General features: G+C 51.9%; 1 protein-coding gene across 1 annotated transcript in view; it reads left to right on the top strand.

Moving 5' to 3' along the window:
* SEMA6C (semaphorin 6C) overlaps positions 1 to 24571 on the top strand; it is a 95056-nt gene that overhangs the window by 16704 nt on the left and 53781 nt on the right. Inside the window, exons 8-12 of the mRNA XM_015424515.1 lie at positions 4656 to 4744; positions 7496 to 7713; positions 11949 to 12080; positions 14873 to 15028; positions 20505 to 20678. Coding sequence (XP_015280001.1) covers positions 4656 to 4744; positions 7496 to 7713; positions 11949 to 12080; positions 14873 to 15028; positions 20505 to 20678 — 769 coding nt within the window. The remainder of the gene's footprint in view (positions 1 to 4655; positions 4745 to 7495; positions 7714 to 11948; positions 12081 to 14872; positions 15029 to 20504; positions 20679 to 24571) is intronic.

Genomic DNA, 24571 nt, shown 5'->3' with positions numbered 1-24571 from the left:
TCATTAGTGCAAGCGGATTAATTAGGGCTCCCAACTCCCCCGGTAGGGCGGAAATCCCCCGCCCCGGAGGCTCCGTTCCCTGACGCCGGGGAATCGGGGGCCAGGGGAAACCCCTCCCCGGCGTGCGCGTCACCGGAAGTGACGTCGCACGCTGGGGGCGGGGCCACGCCATTTGAGGGGAAAACAAAGAGTTTTCCCCTCAAATGGCGTGGATGCGCGTCACCGGAAGTGACCAGTGGCCGGGTTTTCCCCTCAAATGGCGTGGCCCCACCCAGCGTGTGACGTCACTTCCGGTGATGCTCCGGCGGCGCGCGCGCACGTTCCAGACCAGCTCCCGGAGCAGCAGGATGCTCCCCCGCCGGTAGGAATTTTAAATTTGGCAACCCTAGGATTAATGTCTCAAATTCTATATCGGGAGTGGCCAAACTCGCTTAACGCAAGAGCCGCCCAGAATAAACGTCAGATGTTTGAGAGCCGCAAGACACAACCAAATATCACACACACGCTTTTAATTGGAAAATACGCAAATCTGCTTTTTATTAGCTTTAAACGAGACTGCCAAAAATAAAAACAAAAGGGGGGGAAACAGATATTTGCCCCGGTCACACGGGCCAGATAACGTGGGGGGGGAGGCGTGGGTGTTCACCCCGGAGCAAAATAAAGCGCGGTAGCCCGATCACACGGTCCCTTGAGTCTTCACGCTTAGGTTGTTAGCTGGCAATCACACAGCGATGCAGGAGCGTGGCAAAGAAGTAGCGCGGCAAGCGTTTTGCGTCTGTGTGCATGCACAGTTCTGCAAAGCAGCACTGCTTTCAGTTATGTGCTTGTGCGCATGCGCTTACGAAAAACATCCGGTTTGCGACGGGACGTGGACGGGCGCCGGAGGCCACGAGATACTAGCACTTCCGCGATCAGACACCCGCCCGTGCCCCACGTTTTCCAGATACTAGTGCACTTTCCGAGGTACTTTTTTTACTGCGCATCTTCGGCGGGACGCCACGGGTTTGCCACGGGTGCGCTATGCTTCCCAGATGTTGTGATGTGATCACGCCCCGAAAATCCGCCTGACATTCGTGCCTTTAGCGCGGCAAATCCTCTGTGTGACCGGGGCCACTGATGATATTTATTTACCCAAGGATATTTATTTGTTTGCTCATGCTATTTATACGCCTAAGAGAGAGAGAAAGAGAGAGGTGGAAAGAAAGAATGAAAGAGGTGGAAAGAAAGAGAGAGAGAGAAACAAAGAAGGCAAATAGATGGGGAAGGGATGAAGGAAGAGAGACAGAAAGAAAGAGAGCAAATAGATGGGGAGCCTCCCGGAAGCCGCACAATATGTGTGAAAGTTTGCCCACCCCTGTTCTATATGTTGCAGAACAGAACAGGGGCTTGGGGTTGCCGGACTCCAGGTGGGTTAAATCATGCAGGTTCCTCCAATATTCTTCTTGACGTGTGAGCTAGCTCATAACAACCCGCGTTTCACCCAAGGCTTCTTCCCAAAGACGGAACCCCAAGCCTTCTGAATTCTGAAACCCTTTGTGGGACTATTTAAATTGTGAAGACTGTGTAGTGGTTAAGTGTGTGGACTCTAATCTGGGAGAACCAGGTTTGATTCCCCCACTCCTCCACTTGCACCTGGCTGGATGACCCTGGGCAAGCCGTAGCTCTGATAAGAGCTGTTCTTGAAAAAGAGCAGTTTCTGTCAAGAGCTCTCTCAGCCCCACCTACCTCACAAGGTGTCTGTTGTGGGGAGGGGAAGGGAAAGGAGTTTGCAAGCCGCTCTGAGACTCCCTTGGGTAGTGAAGGGCGAGGCATAAATCCAATCTCCTCCTCCCCCTCCTCCTCCTCCTCCTCCTCCTCCTCCTCCTCTTCTTCTTCTTCTTCCTCTTCTTCATGCCAGGGTACTGAACCCTTGGCCTAGATGTTTTCCCACTGAGCCACAGTTCCTCCCTAAATAGCAACCTTGTCCCAGAGCAAAGCAAAAGAACTAAGGCGTTCAAGTTTCCCATCCTGGAGAGCCAGTTTGGTGGAGGGGTTAGGAGCGTGGACTCTAATCTGGGAGAACTGGGTTTGATTCTCCACGCCTCCACTCGCACCTGCTGGATGACCTCGGGGAAGCCATAGTTCTGTCAGAGCTGTCCTTGAAAAAGAGCCGTTTCTCTCAGAGCTCTCTCAGCCCTGCCTACCTCACAGGGTGCCTGTTGTGGGGAGGGGAAGGGGAAGGAGTTTGTAAGCCGCTCTGAGCCTCCCTTGGGTAGTGAAGGGCGGGGGATAAATCCAATCTCCTCCTCCTCCTCCTCCTCTTCTTCTGTATGTTACTGGAGTTCTGGTGTATGAGTTGGTAAGAGATCGGGCGTGGTCCCAGTTTTCTTAAAATATCGGTGTCTTTTGGATGTACACCATGGCTTTCTATATTTAATCTCATCGCAGTGTTTGAATTGTATTGGACTGAGTCCTCTATTATTATACGTCAATGGAATTGTATAGAATTTGTACTGTTTTTTTGTTGAGCGCAGCTTAGTGTTTTTTGGCATCCTTCCCCCGTGCCGCTCTTTGGTTTTGCTTGGTTAGCCTCCAGGTGGCCTGTAGATCTGGAACTGCAACGGTTAGATTAGAATCCAGAAGCACCTTAGAGACCAACAAACTTTTCGGGGGCTATGTTTTTGAGAGTCAAGGCCAATACTCCCTCTAAGCTGTGGAGAATCTTGTGAGCAAAAATTCTACTCTGTGAGCTACCGGCATTAAAGCTGTGAGCGAGCGATTTGGCTGCTGCATAAATCAGTTTGCTCTGGAGCCCTCCTTCCTGAGTGGAGGCAAAAATGTGGGAGCCGGAGGCTAAAAAACTGTGAGCTAGCTCACACTAACTCAGCTTAGAGGGAACACTGGTCAAGGCTCACTTCATCCCTGACGAAAGGAGCTTTCATAGAATCATAGAGTTGGAAGGGGCCGCCAGGGTCATCTAGTCCAGCCCCCTGCACAAGGCAGGAAATTCACAAATACCTCCTCCTCCACACACCCCTCCCAGTGACGGCTGTTCCACGCCCAGAAGATGACAAAAAACCTCCAGGATCTCCAGCCAAACTTGCCTGGAGAAAAATTGCTTCCTGACTCCAAAGTTGCGATCGGCATTTCCCTAAGCATATAAGAAAGGGCTCTATGAAAGAAAATCTTTTGGTATTTAACTCCTGATAAACTTGCACGCTATTACTCTAATTCTTCTGATAAGTGTTGGAAGTGTAAAGTTAAAATAGGCTCCTTTTATCATGTATGGTGGACATGCGATAAAATCAAAAAGTTTTGGAAAGAAATTCACATTATCACAGAACAAATAATGAATATCAATCTTCCGTTTGAACCAGAAATGTTTTCACTGAATATTATGCCAGATATACTACAGAAGAAAGATGTTTACTTATGTACACATCTGGGCTGATTTCGCACTAGAGCTGCCTCGATGTTGCGCCACCGTTTGCCCCGATAATATCGGTCAATTTCACACCCGAAGCCGCGGGGCTGCATTTTGACACGCGGCTTCGCCCAATTTCCCCCGCAGTTTCATAATCCCAGTACTGGTTGGCCACTTCGTGAGACGGGATGCTGGACTGGATGGACCATTGGACTGATCCAGCACGGCTCTCATCATGAAGAGAGCCCTGCTGGATCAGTCCAATGGTCCATCCAGTCCAGCATCCCGTCTCACGCAGTGGCCAACCAGTTCTTATGAAGGCTTTGGCTCCTCTGCGCAGTATTTGAGCCCGAGGAGGAACTGGTTGGCCACTGTGGGAGACAGAATGCTGGACTAGATGGACCACTGGCCTGATCCAGCAGGGCTCTTCTGATGTTCTTCTCAGGGGAAGGCCTCGGACTCTCTGCCCTGTTGTTGGCCCTCTAGGGGAACTGGCTGACCTCTGTGTGAGACAGGAGGCTGGACTAGATGGACCACTGGCCTGATCCAGCAGGGCTCTTCTGATGTTCTTCTCAGGGGAAGGCCTCGGACTCTCTGCCCTGTTGTTGGCCCTCTAGGGGAACTGGCTGACCTCTGTGTGAGACAGGAGGCTGGACTAGATGGACCACTGGCCTGATCCAGCAGGGCTCTTCTGATGTTCTTCTCAGGGGAAGGCCTCGGACTCTCTGCCCTGTTGTTGGCCCTCTAGGGGAACTGGCTGACCTCTGTGTGAGACAGGAGGCTGGACTAGATGGACCACTGGCCTGATCCAGCAGGGCTCTTCTGATGTTCTTCTCAGGGGAAGGCCTCGGACTCTCTGCCCTGTTGTTGGCCCTCTAGGGGAACTGGCTGACCTCTGTGTGAGACAGGAGGCTGGACTAGATGGACCCTCACTGGTCCCATCCAGCAGAACTCTTCTTGGGTTCTCCTCAGGGGAAGGCCTTGGCCTCTCTGCCTTGTTGTTGGCCCTCCAGAGGGCCCAGTTGGCCAGGAGGCTGGACTGGATGGACCCTCACTGGTCCCATCCAGCAGAGCTCTTCTTGGGTTCTCCTCAGTGGAAGGCCTAGGCCTCTCTGCCCTGCTGTTGGCCTTCTAGAGAGGAACTCCTCGGCCACTGTGTGAGATAGGATGCTGGGCTAGATGTCCTACTGGTTTGATCCAGCCGGGCACTTGTGGTGTTCTTACGCTGATCTTTTCCTCCCCTTTCCTTCAGAACCTCATTTCCTGCATGCCCTGGAGTATGGGGACTACATCTATTTCTTCTTCCGTGAGATCTCCATGGAGTACACCACACTTGGTCGGGTGAGTGACCATGAAGAGGGGGTGGGGCTGGGACCCTTTCATGCAGCAAACATGAACCTCCTGTTCACCAATGGTTTCCTCTCACTTCCCCAAGGCTCCCTGGGAAATGGATCATTTGGCAAGGATGTAGGGAATTCACCAGGGCTCTTTTTGTAGAAAAAGTCCAGCAGGAACTCATTAGCATAATGGACCACACCCAACAGCAGAAACTCATAAGCATATTAGGCCACACCCCTGACAACACAGCTCATTAGCATATTAGGCCGCACCCCCCATGTTACCAGAAGTGTGGTTATCCAGCCACACCCACCTTTCCCTTCTTATTCTGTTTACTTTGTTGTCAAAACCCAGGGCCTTTTTTTGTAGCAGGAACTCCTTTGCATGTTAGGCCACACACCCCTAATGTAGCCAATCCTAATGACTTTCTGCTGTTGGGTGTGGCTTATTATGCTAATGAGTTCCTGCTGGGTGTGGCCAACTTGGGAGCCAGCCGGAACTCCGTTCCTGTGTGTTCCTGCCCAAAAATAGCCCTGGAATTAACTCTTTGAGATCCTTGGTCTCCCTCTAGGTACAGAGCTGCTGTTGGGAGAGAAAGGGAGAGTCCCAATGGGCCAACTTCTTTGACATTTTTAATGTAGATGGGCTCTGTCCAGGATGGCCCAGGCTACTCCCATCTCGTCAGATCTCAGAAGCTAAGCAGGGTTGGCCGTGGTTAGCACGTCAATGGAAGACCAGCAAGGAATTCCAGGGTTGCTACGCAGAGGCAGGCAAGGGCAAACCACCTCTGCGCCTCTCTTGCCTTGACTTAGATGGCCCAGGTTAGCCCGATCTCGTCAGATCTCAGAAGCTAAGCAGGTTCAGCCCTGGTTAGTACTTGGATGGGAGACCACCGTGGAAGTCCGGGGTTGCTGTGCACAGGGCAGGCAAGGGCACATCACCTCCTTCGGGCTTTCTGCAAGTCGTCTGCAAATGGACAGCACTTTCCGCTACCCATGTAGATGGATGCTCAGCAGGGGTCACTTCCTGCGGGAGCGCACGGGAGCGGAGCTCCGGCAATAAGGAGCCCAGGGGGCGGGCACATGCAACAAGCCCCGCCCCCTGCTCCCAGCAGCCCTCAGTTGGTTCACGAGGAGCAGGAAGCAGCCAGGTAAGTTGTAGAGCCGCGGGGCCCCCCCGGCCCACCTTCAGGTACAAGCTCTCCCTCCTCTGTGAGGGCAGATCTGCACGTCCGTGTCCCCCACAATAGCTAGCAATCCAAAACAGTCCAGTGGAGCCTGAGCGGTGGGTGTTGCCTTCTGACACACTTCCGGTGATGTCAGGGGGTGTGGCATATGCAAATGAGTTGTGCAAATAAGATATGTTAATGAGCTCCTGCACCTCTTTTTCTACAAAATGACCCCTGACGCTCAGTAAAATAAGGCCTTGTTGCAGTGCAGTAACTGCTGGCCACCTTGAAGCCTGAACCCCACAGTACTGCACTCCCAATGAACATACAAAGCAGACTTATACTGAATCAGACCCTGGGTCCATCGTGGTCAGTATGGTCTACTCAGACTGGCAGCAGCTCTCCAGGGTCTCAGGCGGAGGTCTTTCCCATCATCTGCTGCCCGGTCCTTTTAACTGGAGCTTCCGAGGATTGAACCTGGGACCTTCTGCATGCCAAGCAGAGGCTCTGCCGGTGAGCCATGACCCCTCCCAGTGTCTCAAGTGAGGGAAGGTCATGAATCAAAGGTATGGTTTCTAGGGTTTCCTTTCCGTGCAGTATCAGACCAAAGGTGCATTGAGTTCAGCACTCAGGTCCCCCAGCCACGCCCAAACAGATGGCTTTCTGGGAATTTCTAAGAAAGCCTGTTGCCACCATTTATCATACCAACAGTAAACTGCCTCTTTACATGGAGATTCTCTAGGCTCCTTCGAGAGAGGGTGAGATTAAAAAAACATGTTGTAGGCCCTCCAGAGGAACTGGTTGGCCACTGTGTGAGACAGGATGCTGGACTAGATGGACCCTCACTGGTCTGATCCAGCAGGGCTCCTCTGATGTTCTTCTCAGGGGAAGGTCTCGCGCAGGGGTCGTTTCGTAGAAAAAGAGCTAGGGGGGCTCATTAGCATAACTCATTAGCATATGCCACACACCCTGACATCACCGGAAGTGTGTCATAAGGCCACCCCCACCCCCACCCCGACATCACCGGAAGTGTGTCATAAGGCCACACACCCCGCCCCCGCCGGGGTGGGCGGCCGGAAGCAGGGGGCGGGGCTTCGTCATGTGCCCCACCCCCCGTACCTCACCCGGGGGAACTGCGATCCCCCCCGAAATAACCTCTGTGTCTCGGCCTCTATGCCCTTTTGTTGGCCCTCCAGGGGAACTGGTTGGCCTCTGTGTGAGACAGGAGGTAGGACTAGATGGGCCCTCACTGGTCTGACCCAGCACGGCTCTTTTGGTGTTCTTCTCAGGGGAAGGCCTTGGCCTCTGTGCCCTGTTGTTGGCCCTCCAGAGGAACTGGTTGGCCTCTGTGTGAGACAGGATGCTGAACTGGATGGACCGCTGGTATGACCCAGCAGGGCTCTTCTTAGGTTCTTCTCCGGGGAAGGCCTCGGCCTCTCTGCCCTGTTGTTGGCCCTCCAGAGGAGGAACTGGTTGGCCACTGTGTGAGACAGGATGTTGGATTAGATGGACCCTCACTGGTCTGATCCAGCAGGGCTTTTCTGATTTTCATATTTTCTTATGATGTTCTTTCCTCCCTGTGGCAGGTGATCTTTTCCCGTGTGGGACGGGTGTGTAAGAACGACATGGGCGGCTCCCCGCGAGTGCTGGAGAAATACTGGACGTCTTTCCTCAAGGCCCGCCTCAACTGCTCGGTGCCCGGGGATTCCTTCTTCTACTTCGATGTCCTCCAAGCTGTGACGAACGTGACCCAGGTGAATGGGCGGCCTGCCGTCTTCGGAGTCTTCACCACCCAGTCCAACAGGTAACCCCCCGCAAGACCTTTTCCTCCTCCCTCGTCACAGGATGGCTTCCTGACAGGGTAGAGGTAGGCAGTTGGGGCAGTCGTCATGAGAGATACAATTCGGGATTAAACCTAAAACAGTAGAATCCACCACCCCAACCCAATGTGTAAGAATTATATTCTCTTTTCTGAACACTTTTTTGGTGTCTTAGTACCACGGGTCCCCAACTTCTTAAAGCCCGGGAGCACCTTTGGAATCCTGACACAGGTCCCTGGGCACAATCACAAAATGGCTGCCCCAGGAGGTGCAGCCAGTCACAAAATGGCTCCCTCAGGAGGTGCAGCCAGTCACAAAATGGCTGCCCCAGGAGGTGCAGCCAGTCACAAAATGGCTGCCTCAGGAGGTGCAGCCAGTCACAAAATGGCTGCCTCAGGAGGTGCAGCCAGTCACAAAATGGCTGCCTCAGGAGGTGCAGCCAGTCACAAAATGGCTGCCCCAGGAGGTGCAGCCAGTCACAAAATGGCTGCCTCAGGAGGTGCAGCCAGTCACAAAATGGCTGCCTCAGGAGGCAGAGCCAACCTCGAAATATCAGGGAGCGAGGTGACATATAACTTTAACAATACCCCTTCAACATTACAGGCAGACGTGCTGTCTAATAGGATGCCTTTTATTCTGCATAGCCAATGAGAAGCCCTGTCAGGAAAAAGGCCCGTTTAGCCCCGCCCATTTTCTCAAAGCACTTGGAGCGTGCCAGGAAAGGTGTTGGCAGGCACAACGGTGCCCACAAGCACCATGTCTCTGTCGCTCAATGAAACTATAAGAACATAAGAGACGCCAATGTTGGATCAGGCCAAAGGCCCTTCCAGTCCAACACTCTGTCACACAGTGGCCAAAAACACAAGGTGCCATCAGGAGGTCCAGCAGTGGGGCCAGGACACTAGAAGCCCTCACACTGTCCCCCCCCCCCAAGCACCAAGAAGACAGAGCTACCTTGTGGCTAATAGCCACTGATGGACCTCTGCTCTTAACATAAGAACATAAGAGACGCCAATGTTGGATCAGGCCAATGGCCCATCCAGGCCAACACTCTGGGTCACACAGTGGCCAAAAATACCAGGTGCCATCAGGAGGTCCAGCAGTGGGGCCAGGACATTAGAAGCCCTCCCCCTGTTGCCCCCCCAGCACCAAAAATACAGAGCATCCCTTGCCCTAGAGTCCCTATCTATACCTTGTGGCTAATAGCCAGTGATGGACCTCTGCTCCATATGCTTATCTAATTCCCTTTTGAAACCATCCATGCTTGTAGCCGCCACCACCTCCTGTGGCAGTGAGTTCCATGCGTCAATCACTCTTTGGGTGAAGAAGGACTTCCTTTTATCCGTTCTAACCCGACCGCTCAGCAATTTCATGGAGTGCCCACAAGGAGTTCTTGTATGGTGAGAAAGGGAGAAAAGTACCTAACAGGCTGGCTGTCGAGCGCATCCCCAGAGATGTGAAAAAAACTGTTGGCTCTTTGTCCAATATAGTCAATCGACATTATGTTGTTAAAACGGCCGACACTGAACTTTATTAAAAACAATGAGCCTTTTCGGTCAGAGGCCGTCCTCAGTGGCCCTTCAAAAAACAAGCTTGTTTATTGAAAGCCATCCGTCTTGACCCAGCCGTGCCCACCAAGGGGCTTTCAAGATGACCTCAGCGCCGTAAATATATCGTCTCCTGACAATATTCGCAATAAGAAAAGGCTGTTTGTCTCTGTTCAGCTTCTGCCGGGGGGCCTCCTCAAACAGGATTGTGACGCGTGTCATTCGCAGCCGTCTGTGCCGCGGCATAAAAATAAAACCCTCTCATTTCTAGCAAGAGAAGGGAGAGCTACCAAAGAGCTTTTCCAAACGACTTGTTTTCCTCCTTGAGCTGTCCGTGACGTTTGTGATCGATAACGGCAGACGCGCCCTGTCAATTTCCTCGAACGTGTTTCGTGAGTGATGGACGACAATCGATCATCTGGACTTGCGATCGGGGTGTTTAAGATAGTTGCTATAGATCGGCCTGGTGGGGTGTTTTGTTTTGACAGATTTTTAGTGTCAACAACTTCTCCGCCATACGGGGTCTTTAAGCGAATGAGCCGGCCGGGACTCGCAAAGTGGCAGGGTTGAATCTCACCTCGGCCACAAACCCACTTGATGGCTTTAGACAAATCACAGGCGGTTCCTCGATCTTCCAGCCTGCATTATGGTCTGCCTCGCAGGGCTGTAAGGATTGCAACAAGATAATGATAACTGAACAAGATCATGATAACAAGATCACTCAGGCAGATCATGAGAGGGAGGGCGGGAAGGGCTGCATCAGTGCTTAGTTCTCGTGGCCCTTTCTTACACGCCCAGGGAAATGCCGATCGCCACTTTGGGGTCCGGAAGCCATTTTTCTCCAGGCCAGTTTGTCCGGGGATCCTGGAGGTTTCTTGTCATTTTTTGGGCATGGAACAGGGGTCACTGGGCGGGGGGGGGGGAGGTATTTGTGAATTTATAGACTCATAGAATGTTAAAGTTGGAAGGAACCTGCAGGTCATCTAGTCCAACCCCCTGCACTCTGCAGGAGCATAGCCGAAAGCCAGCCCTACAACATACCCGGAAGATGGTCATCCAGCCTCCGCTTGAAAACATCCAGCGAAGGAGCATTCACCACCTCCCGAGGCAGTGTGTCCCACTGCTCAACCACTTCTCTGGCAGTGAAGAAGTTTCTCCTGATATTTAGCCGGTATCAACTCCCTTGTAATTTCCACCCATTCGATCGAGTCTTGCAATCTGGAGCAAGAGAGAACAGATCTGCTCCATCTTCTACATGTAAAGTAAAGGTAAAGGTTCCCTTGCTCGAAAGCCAGTCAAATCCGACTCTAGGGTTGCGGTGCTCATCTCCGTTTCAAAGCCAAAGAGCCAGCGCTGTCCGAAGACGTTTCCGTGGTCATGTGGCCGGCTTGACTAGACACCAAGGTGCACGGAACGCTGTCTTCTACATGACAGCCCTTCAAATACTTGAAGACTGCAATCATGTCCCCTCTAAGCCGTCTCTTTCCCAGGCTAAACATACCCAACTCTTTCAACCTTTCCTGCCTTGTGCAGGGGGTTGGAGTAGATGACCCTGGAGGTCCCTTCCAATTCTATGGTTCTACGATTCGTTGTGGAGTACTGGTGGGTAAGAATACTGTTGCAGGCTGGTGCCATTTGGATTTCCTGTTTCCGGGCTTCGCCGTATGATTTAGACACTTTGGAAAGTAGCAGTCTAAAAGAGCAAGAGCACCTGAAAGATTAACAACGTTTGTGGCGAGTATCTGAAGAAGTGAGCCGTGACTCACGAAAAGCTCCTCCCCTGCCACAAATCTTGCTAGTCTTTAAGGTGCTCCTGGACTCTTGCTCTTTTCGAGGTTAAACCAAATGTCGAGTCAGGGAACTGAATGCTGCTATATTCATTGGGGGGGCAGTTTTTGTGCCCCCTCCCACCACCACTACCTCCAAGACCTCTGGAGAACATAAGAACATAAGAGATGCCAATGTTGGATCAGGCCAAAGGCCCATCCAGTCCAACACTCTGTATCACACAGTGGCCAGAAATACCAGGGGCCATCAGGAGGTCCAGCAGTGGGGTCAGGACATTAGAAGCCCTCCCACTGTTGACCCCCCCCCCCCGCACTTGCCCCAGAGCCCCTGTCTATACCTTGTGGCTAAGAGCCACTGATGGACCTCTGCTCCATATAAGAACATAAGAGACGCCAATGTTGGATCAGGGCAAAGGCCCATCCAGTCCAACACTCTGTGTCACGCAGTGGCCAGAAATACCAGGTGCCACCAGGAGGTCCAGCAGTGGGGCCAGGACACTAGAAGCCCTCCCACTGTTGACCCCCCCAAGCACCAAGAAGACAGAGCATCACTTGCCCCAGAGCCCCTATCTATACCGTGTGGCTAATAGCCACTGATGGACCTCTGCTCCAGATGCTTATCTAATTCCCTTTTGAAGCCGCCCATACTTGTAGCCGCCACCACTTCCTGCGGCAGTGAATTCCAAGTGTGAATCACTCTTTGGGTGAAGAAGTACTTCCTCTTATCCGTTCTAACCCGACCGCTCTGCAATTTCATGGAGTGCCCACGAGTTCTTGTATTGTGAGGAAGGGGGGAAAGTACCTCTTTCTCTACCTGCTCTTTCCCATGCATAATCTTGTAAATCTCTGGAGCCTTGTCATTCCTAGTCCCTGTCTCCCTTCCAGCATCACGGGCTCCGCCGTCTGTGCCTTCTACATGGATGAGGTGGAACGAGTGTTCGGCGGGAAGTTCAAGGAGCAGAAGAACGCCGATTCCGCCTGGACTCCCATCCCAGAGGAGAAAGTGCCAAAGCCCAGGTACGGCAACTTCCCCTGTAGTCTTCGGAAAGGGAAGCCCACCCAGAAGTGGTCGTGACTAGTGGCAGACCGGCTTTTCTGTGCTGGTGCACGCAATTCCACAAGAGGGCAGGGAAAGTGGCACAGTGGAAATAGAAACTGACTCCTGGAGAACCTTGGCTGGCAAAATGCAAGCAAGTTTCTAGCCCTTATGATTCCCATCAGGGGTCATTTCCTGTGGGAGCGCACAGGAGCGGAGCTCCGGCAGTAAGGAGCCCAGGGGGCGGGCACATGCAACAAGCCCCACCCCCTGTTCCCAGCAGCCCTCAGTTGGGCCATGAGGAGCAAGAAGCAGCCAGGTAAGTTGCAGAGCACACCCCCCCCCGGGCCCGCCTTCAGGTACAAGCTCTCCCTCCTCTGTGAGGGCAGATCTGCACGTTCCCCCCCCATAGCTAGCAATCCTAAAGTCCAGTGGCACCTTTAAGACCAGGTTTTATTCAGGTACAAGCTCTCCCTCCTCTGTGAGGGTAGATCTACACTCCCCCCCCCAATAGCTAGCAATCCAAAACAGTCCAGTGGAGCCTGAGTGGTGGGTGTTGCCTTCTGACACACTTCCGGTGATGTCAGGGGGTGTGGCCTATGCAAATATGCTAATGAGCTCCTGCGCCTCTTTTTCTACAAAATGACCCCTGATTCCCATGATCTGCTTGATATGGGGGTGATGTCTACTGACTGTCACCAGAGACAGAGAGATGACTGAACAGTGCTTCCAGCGGCTGGGAGGAGAGGGAAAGAAACTCCATGTCCAAGTCTTCTCTCCCTCTGCCATAACCGGAACAAAATTAATCTGGCCAACTCATTGTTAAAATACAGAATAATCTGCACCAAATAAAGGACACAAGGACATCAGAAGAGCCCTGCTGGATCAGACCAGTGAGGGTCCCTCTAGTCTAGCATCCCGTCTCACACAGGGGCCAACCCATTCCTCTGGAGGGCCAACAACGGTGCAGAGAGGCCGAGGCCTTCCCCTGAGAAGAACATCGGAAAAACCAGGGAGGGTCCATCTAGTCCAGCTTCCCGTCTCACACAGGGGCCAGCCAGTTCCTCTGGAGGGCCAGCAACAGGGCAGAGAGGCCGAGGCCTTCCCCTCACATTCCCTCCTGGTACTAGGATTCAGAGGTTGACTGCCTCTGAACGTGGAGGTTCCCTTTAGCTGCTGTGGCTAAAACCTTCCTACCCCTCTTTTAAAGCCGTCTCTGCCTGTGGCCATCACTACATCCTCTGGCAGCCAATCCCACCTTTTCATCCCTCGCTGTGTAAAAGAAATGTTTCCTTTTGTCTGTCCTGGACCGATTGGCCATCAGCTTCATTGGATGCTCTTGGGTTCTAGTCTTTTGAGGCAGGGGACCCCATGCAAATCTGTCCACTTTAAATAATTTGTGAGTTACGGGCAGTGTTCCCTCTAAGATGAGTTAGTGTGAGCCAGCTCACAGTTTTTTAGCCTCCGTCTCACACATTTTTGTCTCCACTCAGGAAGGGATGGCTCCAGAGCAGACTGATTTATGCAGTAGCCAAATCGCTTGCTCACAACTTTAATGCCAGTAGCTCACAAAGTAGAATTTTGGGTCACAAGACTCCTCAGCTTAGAGAGAACCAGGGGTCATTTTGGGGGGGGACGCGGGGGGACGCCATCCCCCCGGGTGAGGTGCGGGAGGGTTGGGCCTGGAGCTCCCTGCTGGTGCCCACTGGAGGTCGCCGCCGGCTGTGGGGAGGACACACTTCCGGTGATGTCAGGGTGTGTGGCATATGCTAATGAGTTATGCTAATGAGTCCCCCTAGCTCTTTTTTTACGAAATGACCCCTGGAGGGAACATTGGTTACGGGCAGGGGTCATTTCCTGCAGGAGCGCACAGGAGCGGAGCTCCGGCAGTAAAGAGCCTAGGGGGTGGGCACATGCAACAAGCCCCACCCCCTGCTCCCAGCAGCCCTCAGTCAGAGCAAGAAGCAGCCAGGTAAGTTGCAGAGCTCTCCCTGGCCCCTGCTCCAAAACAGTCCAGTGGCACCTTTAAGACCAAGTTTTATTCAGGTACAAGCTCTCCCTCCTCTGTGAGGACAGATCTGCACCCCCCCCCCCACCTAATAGCTGGCAATCCAAAACAGTCCAGGGGAGCCTGGGCAGCCCTGGGCCACAAGGAGCAAGAAGCAGCCAGAGCCTGAGCGGTGGGTGTTGCCTTCTGACACACTTCCGGTGATGTCAGGGGGTGTGGCATATGCAAATAAGTTATGCTAATGAGTTATGCTAATGAGCTCCTGCACCTCTTTTTCTACAAAATGACCCCTGGTTACGGGTATTGTACAATAGAATGTGGATCCCCCCAGGTGTGTCATTTGAATGGGCAGAGATTCCCACACAGCCGTCAGAGCCGAGGGCTTTGTGATCTCCATCTGGGATCACAGAATCTCACTGCTCTGGCTGCCCCCTTCTACGGTTCTCCGCTAGGCAAAGGTAAAGGTTTCCCTTGCTCAACAGCCAGTCGGATCCAACTCTAGGGGGCGGTGCTCGTCTCCGTTTCCAAGCCGAAGAGCCAGCGCTGTCCGAAGACGTTCCCGTGGTCATGTGGCCGGCGTGACTAGATGCCGAGGCGCATGGAACGCTGTCACCTTCCCACCAAAGCGGTGCCTATTTTCCTACTTGCAATGTCTTGCTTTCGAACGGCTAGGTTGGCAGGCGCCGGGGCCAGAGACGGGAGCTCACTCCACCACGCGGCACTCGGGTCTTGATCCGTGGCCTCTTTTCTGGATTTTTCTTTCAGGCCAGGCAGCTGTGCCGGTGTCGGGCAAGCCTCAAGTTACAGAACCTCCAACGACTTCCCAGACGAGATGCTCGGGTTCATCAAGTCCTTCCCGCTGCTGGATGAGGCCGTCCCGTCCGTCACAGAGAGCCCGTGGTTCTCCAAGACCTCCAGCAGGTGAAGCGCCGCCAGGCAAGGGGGCTGGATCCAGTTGGGCAGGCCTGGGCCATCTACCACTCCCCTCTGAGAGCCAGCTTGGTGTCGTGGTTAGGAGCACAGACTCTAATCTGGGGAAACTGGGTTCGATTCCCCACTCCTCCACATGCAGCTGCTGGTGTGACCTTGGGTCAGTCACAAGTTCTTTCAGAGCTGTTCTCTCAAGAGCCAGTTTGGTGTAGTGGTTAAGTGCGCGGACTCTAATCTGGGAGAATCGGGTTTGATTCCCCACTCCTCCACTTGCAGTGACCTTGGGTCAGTCACAAGCTCTGGCACAGCTGTCCTTGAAAAAGAGCAGTTCCTGTCAGAGCTCTCTCAGTCCTACCCACCTCACAGGGTGTCTGTTGTGGGGAGGGGAAGGGAAAGGAGTTTGTAAGCCGCTCTGAGACTCGAAGTGAAGGGCGGGGTATAAATCCAATTTCTTCTTCTTCTTCTTCTTCTTCTTCTTCTTCTTCTTCTTCTTCTTCTTCTTCTTCTTCTTCTTCTTCTTCTTCTTCTTCTTCTTCTTCTTCTTCTTCTTCTTCTCTCTCAGCCCCACCGACCTCAGAGAGTGTCTGTTGTGCGGAAGGGGAAGGGGAAGGAGTTTGTAAGCTTCTCTGAGACTCCTTCAGGTAGTGAAGAGCAGGGTATAAATCCCATCTCCTCCTCCTTCACCTCTTCTCCTCCTCCTCCTCCTCCTCCTCCTCCTCCTTCGTATCTGGCTTTATGGCAGGTCTGATCTGGTTTGGGGTTCCCCGGTCTCTTGGACCTACCAGCAGGGCCTGGAGGTGAACTTACCGGGAGCAGGGAGAAACGGTGAAAATAAGCACAACATGCCTACGTGACCTGGAAGTGACGTCGGCATGTCTGGGACGTTGTGGGGCGACACTCTGGCTTTTGGGCACAACTCTATGGTAGAATTGGCTTCCATGATAGAGTTTTGTCCCGAAATCAGAGTGTCGACCCCCCAACCACGTCACCGATGTGCCTATATCACTTCTGGGTCACATAGGCATGTTGTGTTTATTTCCGGCTTCTTGCCTGTTGGAGGTGGTAAGTGGTGGGTGGAGAGGAGCACCTGAAACCGGGGGACTTACAAAATCTGTGGCAGGGGAGGAGCTTTCGTGAGTCGCTGCCCACTTCTTCAGATACAACTAGGATGTGAGTCCCTCCATCCTTATATCTGAAGAGTGGAGTGATTTCGGGTGCCGAATGACAATAGCAGGTGCATGACAATAGCAGGTGAATGACAACCGCAGGCATGACTGGATTTAGGTGAGATCTGCAGAGGGGCAGGTGGCATGGAGAAATCAGCACTGGTGGTGAGACAGGAAACCTAGGTCTCGATTCAGTCCGGGAGGATGCGTTGTCTTGAGCTGCGTTCTCAGTTGCAATTCAGCAGTCTCTCTTGATCTGTCTTCATTGTTTTCTCTGTTTCTTATGCCATCAAGTCACACCTGACCTATGAAGACCCTGTAGGGTTTTCAAGGCAAGAGAGATTCAGAGGTGGTTTGCCGTTGCCTGCCCCTACGTAGAGGCCGCGGTCTTTTTGTGGTCTCCCATCCAAGGACTAACCCCCCACTGATCCTGCTTAGCTTCTGAGGTCCAATGAGAGTGGGCTAGTGTGAGCTATCCAGGTCAGGGCGGCTTTGGAATGGAATTCCAGAGCCTGTTTTGTGGAGCTCCGAGCAGTCCGCTTTCTAGCTCTGACCTCTTTGGCTTGATTGTCCGATCGCCTGCTCCTCTCCTCCTTGGCAACCAAACCTCAACTCTCGTGAGGCGGACGGGAAGCAGGCTGCCAACTTCCAGGCCGGGCCCAAGGTCATCCAGCCAGGTGCAAGTGGAGGAGTGGGGAATCAAACCCGGTTCTCCCAGATTAGACAACAGACACCCTGTGAGGTCGGTGGGGCTGAGAGAGCTCTGAGAGAAACTGCTCTTTTCCAAGGACAGCTCTTGTCAGAACTACGGCTTGCCCAAGGTCATCCAACCAGGTGCAAGTGGAGCAGTGGGGAATCAAACCCGGTTCTCCCAGATTAGAGTCCCCGCACTTAACCACGACACCAAACTACAAGAGGTCTCCTGGGGTTGCCAGCCTTCTGGCACGGTAAACGTGGGAAAACACCGTGTTGGAACAAAACACACCGTTCTGATATGCTACTAGGCCTTCCTATATTTGTTTTAATCATATACTTAAATACACAATCAAGAGTTGTTGGACTCATGCATTGTCGCATGGTGAGCTTTGGTTCCAGGAGAAATAATCTGCCCGAAGAAGAATTTCTCGAAACACTCAACTTTTGCCCAGGAAGCGTGTTGCGCTTTGATGCTTGCTGGATCTCTTTCCGGAAAGCAAAACAGCCTACGACATTGGCGTTGAGAACTGCTGCATCTCTCATCAGTCTCTCATCAGAATGCAAGATAGTCTACAGCAGGGGTGGCCAAACTGTGGGTCAGGCACCGCATGTGGCTCTTTCACACATAATGTGTGGCTCCCGGCAGGGCGGCTGGGGAAGGGAAGGGGAGGCATACCTCCCTGATCGGTCTTCCCTTCCCCAGCCAGTGTTCCCCTCCCTGGGTAGGCTTGAGGTGGGGGGGAGCAGAGAAAGAAAGCAACTTTAAGTATGTTCTCAAAGCTCCCACACACACACACACCAGCTGGCTCGGAGAAGGCATTTATCTCTTTAAATCCCTTCTCCAAGCCAAGTCAGCCAGTGTGGGAGCATGGGGGGGGGAGTTGGGGAACATATTTAAAGCTAAAGTTGCTTTCTTTCCACCTCTCCCTCCCCCATCTATTTGCTTTCTTTCCACTTTCTTTCTTTCCACCTTTCTTTGTCTCTCTCCCTTTCTTCCTTCTATTCTATTTCTCTCTCTTCTTTCCTTCCTTTCTCCCCCTCCCTCCCCTCATCTATTTGCTTTCTTTCCACTTTCTTTCTTTCCACCTTTCTTTGTCTCTCTCCCTTTCTTCCTTCTATTCTATTTCTCTCTCTTCTTTCCTTCCTTTCTCCCCCTCCCTCCCCTCATCTATTTGCTTTCTTTCCACTTTCTTTCTTTCCACCTTTCTTTGTCTCTCTCCCTTTCTTCCTTCTATTCTATTTCTCTCTCTTCTTTCCTTCCTTTCTCCCCCTCCCTCCCCCATCTATTTGCTTTCTTTCCACTTTCTTTTCCACCTTTGTCTCTCTCCCTTTCTTCCTTCCATTCTCTTTCTCTCTCTTCTTTCCTTCCTTTCTCCCCCCTTATCTATTTGCTTTCTTTCCACTTTCTTTCCACCTTTCTTTGTCTCTCACCCTTCCATTCTTTCTTCCTTCCATTCTTTCTCTCTCTTCTTTTCTTCCTTTCTCCCCCTCCCTCCCTCCCCCTCCCTCCCCTCATCTATTTGCTTTCTTTGCTTCTCTCTCTCTCTCTCTCCACCTTTCATTCTTTCTTTCCACCTCTCTCTCTCTCTTTCTCTCTTAGACAAATAAATATCATTAGCAAGCAAATAAATATCTGTTCTTACCCCTTTTGTTTCTATTTTTGGCAGTCTCGTTTAATGTTAATAAAAATCATCTTTGCATATTTTTTCAATAAAAACATGTGTAGTATTTGTTCGTGTTTTGCGGCTCTCAGACATCTGATGTTTATTCTATGTTGCTCTTACGTTAAACAAATTTGGCCACCCCTGGCCTAGAGCATTGAATCCTGTCTGTATGTTTGTCCCCGTAGCTGTGGACTTTTCTACAAGATATATATTGTTCTTTAGGTTTTGGCTACCAAGGTACTATAATTAATAAGATGCACTAGGCTCTTTATTGTATGTTTAAGCATATGAGTTAAACGAATCTATGAAGGCATAGTTGCATATCAAAACTGTGCGTTTTGTTTGAACATGGTGTTTTTCCCACGTTTGTTGCCAAGCCTTCAGGCAGGACCTGGCGATCTCCCCAAATCACAACAGGTCTCCAGGCCACGGAAATCAGTTCTCCTGGAGGAAATGGGTACTTTGGAGGGTGGACTCCAGGGCATTATGACCTGCTGAGGTCAGTGTAGTGGTTAAGTGCGTTTGGTGTCGTGGTGAAGTACGCGGACTCTAATCTGGGAGGACCGGGTTTGATTCCCAACTCCTCCACTTGTACCTGCTGGATAACCTTGGGCAAGCCCTAGTTCTGATAAGAGCTGTCCTTGAAAAAGAGCAGTTTCTGTCAAGAGCTCTCTCAGCCCCACCTGCCTCACAGGGTGTCTGTGGTGGGGAGGGGAAGGGAAAGGAGTTTGTAAGCCGCTCTGGAACTCCTTCGGGTAGTGAAGGGCGGGGTATACATCCAATCTCTTCTTCTCTACAAGCCCTGCCTTTCTCAGGCCCCACCCGCAAATCTCCAGGATTTCCCCAACCCAGAGCTGGCAAACCCTGTTTCCTATCCAAGCACTGCCTAGCCCCTGACCAGAGGAGCTTCCGCATGGGAGTGGCGGCAAGGGCCTTCAGACAGGGTTGCCCACTCCAGTTTGGGGAATTCCTGGAGATTCAGGGGTGGATCCTGGGGGAGGTGGGATTTGAGGAGGGGAGGGATCTCAGTGAGGTATAATCATGTAGCGCAGGGGTGTGAATCATGCGGCCCGGAGGGCTTCTATCAGGCCTGCCACAGTGGAACCGGCTGTCTTCTGCTTCTTCTTCTTCCAGTCCTGCCGCTGCTGCATCTTCGTAGGTTTGCAGCTTACAGATACACACCTAAGAAGGCTTGGCGGACCCGGCGGGAGACACACGGGCCCTCCTGGGGGGGGGGGGGGGGGGGGGGGAGAAGGCTTACCTGCGCCTGTTTCCTCCTCCTCCGCATGGAGCTCCCCCCCCCCACACACACGAATATCGTGGGCAATGTTCCCTCTAAGATGTGGCATCTTGTAAGCAAAAAATTCTAGTTATTTGGCTAGTGCCATTTATGTACCGTGTTTCCCCGAAAATAAGACAGTGACTTATATTAATTTTTGCTCCCAAAGATGCACTAGGTCTTATTTTCAGGGGATGTCTTATTAAGAAGAATACGGTACACTCTGTCAGGGCAGAGTGAGCAGCAGGCGGCAGCTTGTCCTGGCGGCGGCACGGGCTCTCTGATTAAAAGAGACCTCGCACTTCCTGTCTGCTCCGGGGGGGCCTTATTATCGGGGAGGTCTTATTTTCGGGGGATGCCTTATATTTCAGCGAGAGGCAAAACTGTAAGTAGGTCTTATTTTCGGGGGATGTCTTACTTTCGGGGAAACACGGTAGTCAGGAGGTCAGCTGTCGTTCCAGATCTCCAGCCCCCACCTGGAGGTTGGCAACTCTATCCTAGGCCGAGCCTTCTGTACACAAGGAAGTCCTGGATCCGCGCAGTCATCCGTGTTGCCCATTCCCATTGTGCCCCCGCAAAATCCTTTGGGCTGGATCGAACCCGGGACCCTTGGCGTATCGAGGATTTGCCCGGCTAACAGCCTTTTCCCCATCGCTCCGCAGGTACAAGCTGACCCGGCTAGCTGTGGACACGGCTGCTGGCCCATTCCAGAACTACACCGTTCTTTTCCTGGGCTCAGAAGACGGGACCGTGCTGAAGGTCGTCGCCGGAACCCACGAGAACTCCACGGTGGAGACCCGCCTGCTGGAAGAAATCTCTGTCTACAATCCTGCCCAGTGAGTTGGGGCGCACTGCGAGAGTTGAGGGCCCCCCGCAAATGGAGATTGAAACCTACTAGGCCAGGTTTCGCCAGTGCTCCCTCTGTGTCATGTTGTGAGCAAAAATCCTACTTTGTGAGCGACTGGCATTCAAGTTGTGAGCGAGCGATTGGGCTGCTGCCTAAATTCGTTTGCTCCGGAGCCCTCCTTCCTGAGCGGAGACAAAAATGCGTGAGCCAGAGGCTAAAAAACTGTGAGCTGGCTCACACTAATTCAGCTTAGACAGAACACAGATAGGGGCTCTGGGGCAAGTGATGCTCTGTCATCTTGGTGCTTGGGGAGGTCAACAGTGGGAGGGCTTCTGGTGTCCTGGTCCCACTGGTGGACCTCCTGATGGCACCTGGTATTTCTGGCCACTGTGTGACACAGAGTGTTGGGCTGGATGGGCCACTGGCCTGATCCAACATTGGCATCTCTTATGTTCTTATGTTCTTAACACTGGCTGCTGCCACAGCCCACTCATCTTCACAATGTGACCAAAGGCAAGCTGCGGCAGCCATTTTGGGGCTGGCTCCACCTCCTTCGGCAGCCATTTTGGGGCTGCACCGCCATGCCGTTTCGGAATCCCCGAATCCCCTGCTCCGGAGGCATGACGTGGTGCTGATCAGGTTGCCAGGTCCTCTGTGGTCCCTGATGGTGTGTGTGTGTGGGGGGGGGGTCGGGTTGCCAACTCCAGGTTGGGAGACCCCTGGAGATTTGGGGGTGGAGCCTGGGGAGGACAGGGACCTCAGTGGGGTACAATGGAGCCCACCCTACAGAGCACCAATTTTCTCCAGGGGATCCATCTGGAGATGAGCTATAATTCCGAGGGATCCCCAGGTCCCACCTGGAGGCTGCAATCCAAAGAGAGAGATCACGGGATGGGAGCTGAAAGGAAGCAAACCCCCATGATGTACAGTGCCAAAAAAAAAAAGTTCTTCATAGACCCGTAAATTCTTTTATCAGTATTCAGTTTACTGGAAGCAATTCAAACGCCATCGACACCAAGGAGCCATGTGTGGCGTCCTCTCTTTAGGGAGGACTGGTTTCCCCTTTAAATGTGCTCTTTGCTTTTGTAAACGGGGTACTTTCTGCCGCCACCAGGAATTTAAGGATTTCCAAACCTTGTATCTGTTTCTTTTGCTGGTAAAGTGACCTAGATTCGGGGCTTTTCAGGGTTCTATGTGGTCTTGAAGAAAGGTAGAACTAAATTCGGGGATAAACTTGAACAAAAGATGATTTAGTGAAGTAAGAACAAAATATGAGGTAACTATCTTGGAGAAATGGACTTGAAAATATGTCTATCAAATGTATCCCACACGCAGTCTTTTTTCCTTTACTTTTTGCTTGTTTTGACACTCATTTCCAACATTAACAGGAATCACTCTGTCCTATAGTCAGCCACGCAGGCTAAGGACATCTAGACTGCCCTCTTTAAGAACTCAGTCAGAACTAACTGAACACTCAGGGACAACTCTCCAACTGAACAATCCCAACTGATTTCTAACAGTCTCTCATAACTGACACACTGACACACCCACACAGATTCACTTCAAAAAACCCTCCCACGCTCTGTCATCCACCAATCACAGCACATTTGTCTCTCTCAATCCCTCTAGTCTACACTTCTTTAGAACATTCCACACGCTCCAAAATCAGTTCGCTCTCTGATGTGTCATTCAGAGGGTCTCCCTATCCACTGGCTGCTTTGCCTGAGTCCTGCCTCCAACATTCTAAACAGTTTGCTGTTCCTCTCCCCCCCCCCCTAGCCAGTCAGAACACAGAGGTTATTTGCATATGCAGCCTCATTGGCCTTTGCCTCGGAACACAGAGGTTGTTTGCATATGCGACTTGATTGGCTTTTGCCTCTAACATTCTAAACAGTTTGCTGTTCTGAGGTAAAATGTGTCCGATCTCCAGGTGAGGGCTGGAGATCACTCAAAATTACAACTGCTTTCCAGATGGCAGAGATCAGTTCCCCTGGAGAAAATGGTGGGCTCTGTATCCTTATATGCTGCTGAGGTGGCCCCCCTATGACAGCCAATGTGATGTAGCATTCAGGGCTTCAGAGCACGGTAGAGGCTGCAGGTGTGTGGGGGGTGGAAAGCTGAAGAGTGAGGGGGAAATAAAGGTAGGTTGATGATTGTCTGGGAAGGAGATAGGGTTGCCAACTCCAGGTGGGAAAGTCCTGGAGATGTGAGGGATGGAGCCTGGAGAGGGTGAGGTTTCAGGAGGCGTGGGACCTCGGACAGGTACAAAGCCATAGATTCCACCCTCCAAACCAACCATTCCCTTCTGGGGAACAATCGTTGCCAATCTCCAGGTGAGGGCTGGAGATCACTCAAAATTACAACTGTTCTTTAGGTAGCAGAGATCAGTTCATCTGGAGAAAATGGTGGACTCAGTGTCATTATACCCTGCTGAGGTCGCCACAGCAAATTGACACTATGTCCAAGGCTGGGGCACCCGCCCAGAGCCTCTTTCTAGAGGTCGTTGTATTTATTTCCACAACGGGCCTTTTTCCTAGTATAATATTAATCCATTTGGCAAACACTCTAGTCATATCTTGTAGTCATATTCATCAAATCCATTAGTTGTAATTCTGGGAGACAGCCAGGCCCCACTAATGGGTTTGATCCAACATGGCTTCTCTTACATTCTTATGTCTGGGGCAGTGATGCTCTATATTCTTGGTGCTTGGGGGGTATAAGAGTAGGGAGGGCTTCTGGAGTTCCTGCCCTGCTGGTGGACCTCCTGATGGCCCTTGGTATTTTTGGCCACTGTGTGATACAAGAGTGTTGGACTGGGTGGGCCACTGGCCTGATCCAACATGGCTTCTCTTATGTTCTTATGTCTGGGGCAGTGATTCTCTGTTTTCATGGTGCTTGTGGAGGGCAAGAGTGGGAGGGCTTCTGGAGTCCTGGCCCTGCTGCTGGACCTCCTGATGGCCCCTGGGTTTGAGCCACTGTGTGACACAGAGTGTTGGACTGGAGGGGCCACTGGCCTGATCCAACAGAACTTCTTCTTCTTCTTTTTTTTGGTTTTGAATAACTTTTATTGAATATCAAACAATACATAAGAAACAGGAGGATTCGGGCAATGTTCCTCATACAAAATAGCATAGGGTAACACATCAATAGCATAGGGTAACATATCATGTACAAGCCGCCCTGAGCCCGCTTGCGGGGAGGGCGGGGTATAAATGTAATTAAATAAATAAATAAATAGATTAGCAGAAGCACAATAACAGTATCAAACATGGTTACAGCAACAACAATAAAAACCAGATCAGTGTCAAACGTCACAAAGGTAAGATCATGTTGTTCGAATTGAATGTAACACCAACTCAAGGCTAAGTGGATAGTTGGTAACAACATGCAGTTGTCTTTATCTTGTATACTACTTGCTTTGTTGGAGCTTATATTCCATAAGAGGCGCCCACTTCTTGAGGAGACTAGTGCGTCTTACCGAATTCGATTGCCTTTCTGAAATTGCATCAGTAATTTTATCTAGGATAAAGTAATCCCACATTTTCAAATTCTATTGTTGCACCATGGGGGGGGGGGTTGCGTCCTTCCACTTCATGGCTATAACAGTTTTTGCCGCGGTGATCTCTTTTGTTCTTAAACCAGCGATGTTGAGGATACAGCCTGGGATCTTCTGCTTGCCAAGCTCCAGCCCTCTTCCTGGGTCTCAACAGATTTCCAAACTAGGGGCAGGGGTCATTTCCTGCGGGATCGCACAGGAGCGGAGCTCCGGCAGTAAGGAGCCCAGGGGGTGGGCACACGCAACAAGCCCCGCCCCCTGCTCCCAGCAGCCCTCAGTCGGGCCACGAGGAGCAAGAAGCAGCCAAGTAAGTTGCAGAGCCCCCC

This window comes from Gekko japonicus, unplaced genomic scaffold (genome assembly GCF_001447785.1).
Source record: "Gekko japonicus isolate JY-2015 unplaced genomic scaffold, Gekko_japonicus_V1.1 scaffold142, whole genome shotgun sequence".
Taxonomy (NCBI): domain Eukaryota; kingdom Metazoa; phylum Chordata; class Lepidosauria; order Squamata; family Gekkonidae; genus Gekko; species Gekko japonicus.
The sequence above is the reverse complement of the archived record's forward strand: the minus strand, read 5'-3'. Positions and strand labels throughout refer to the sequence as shown.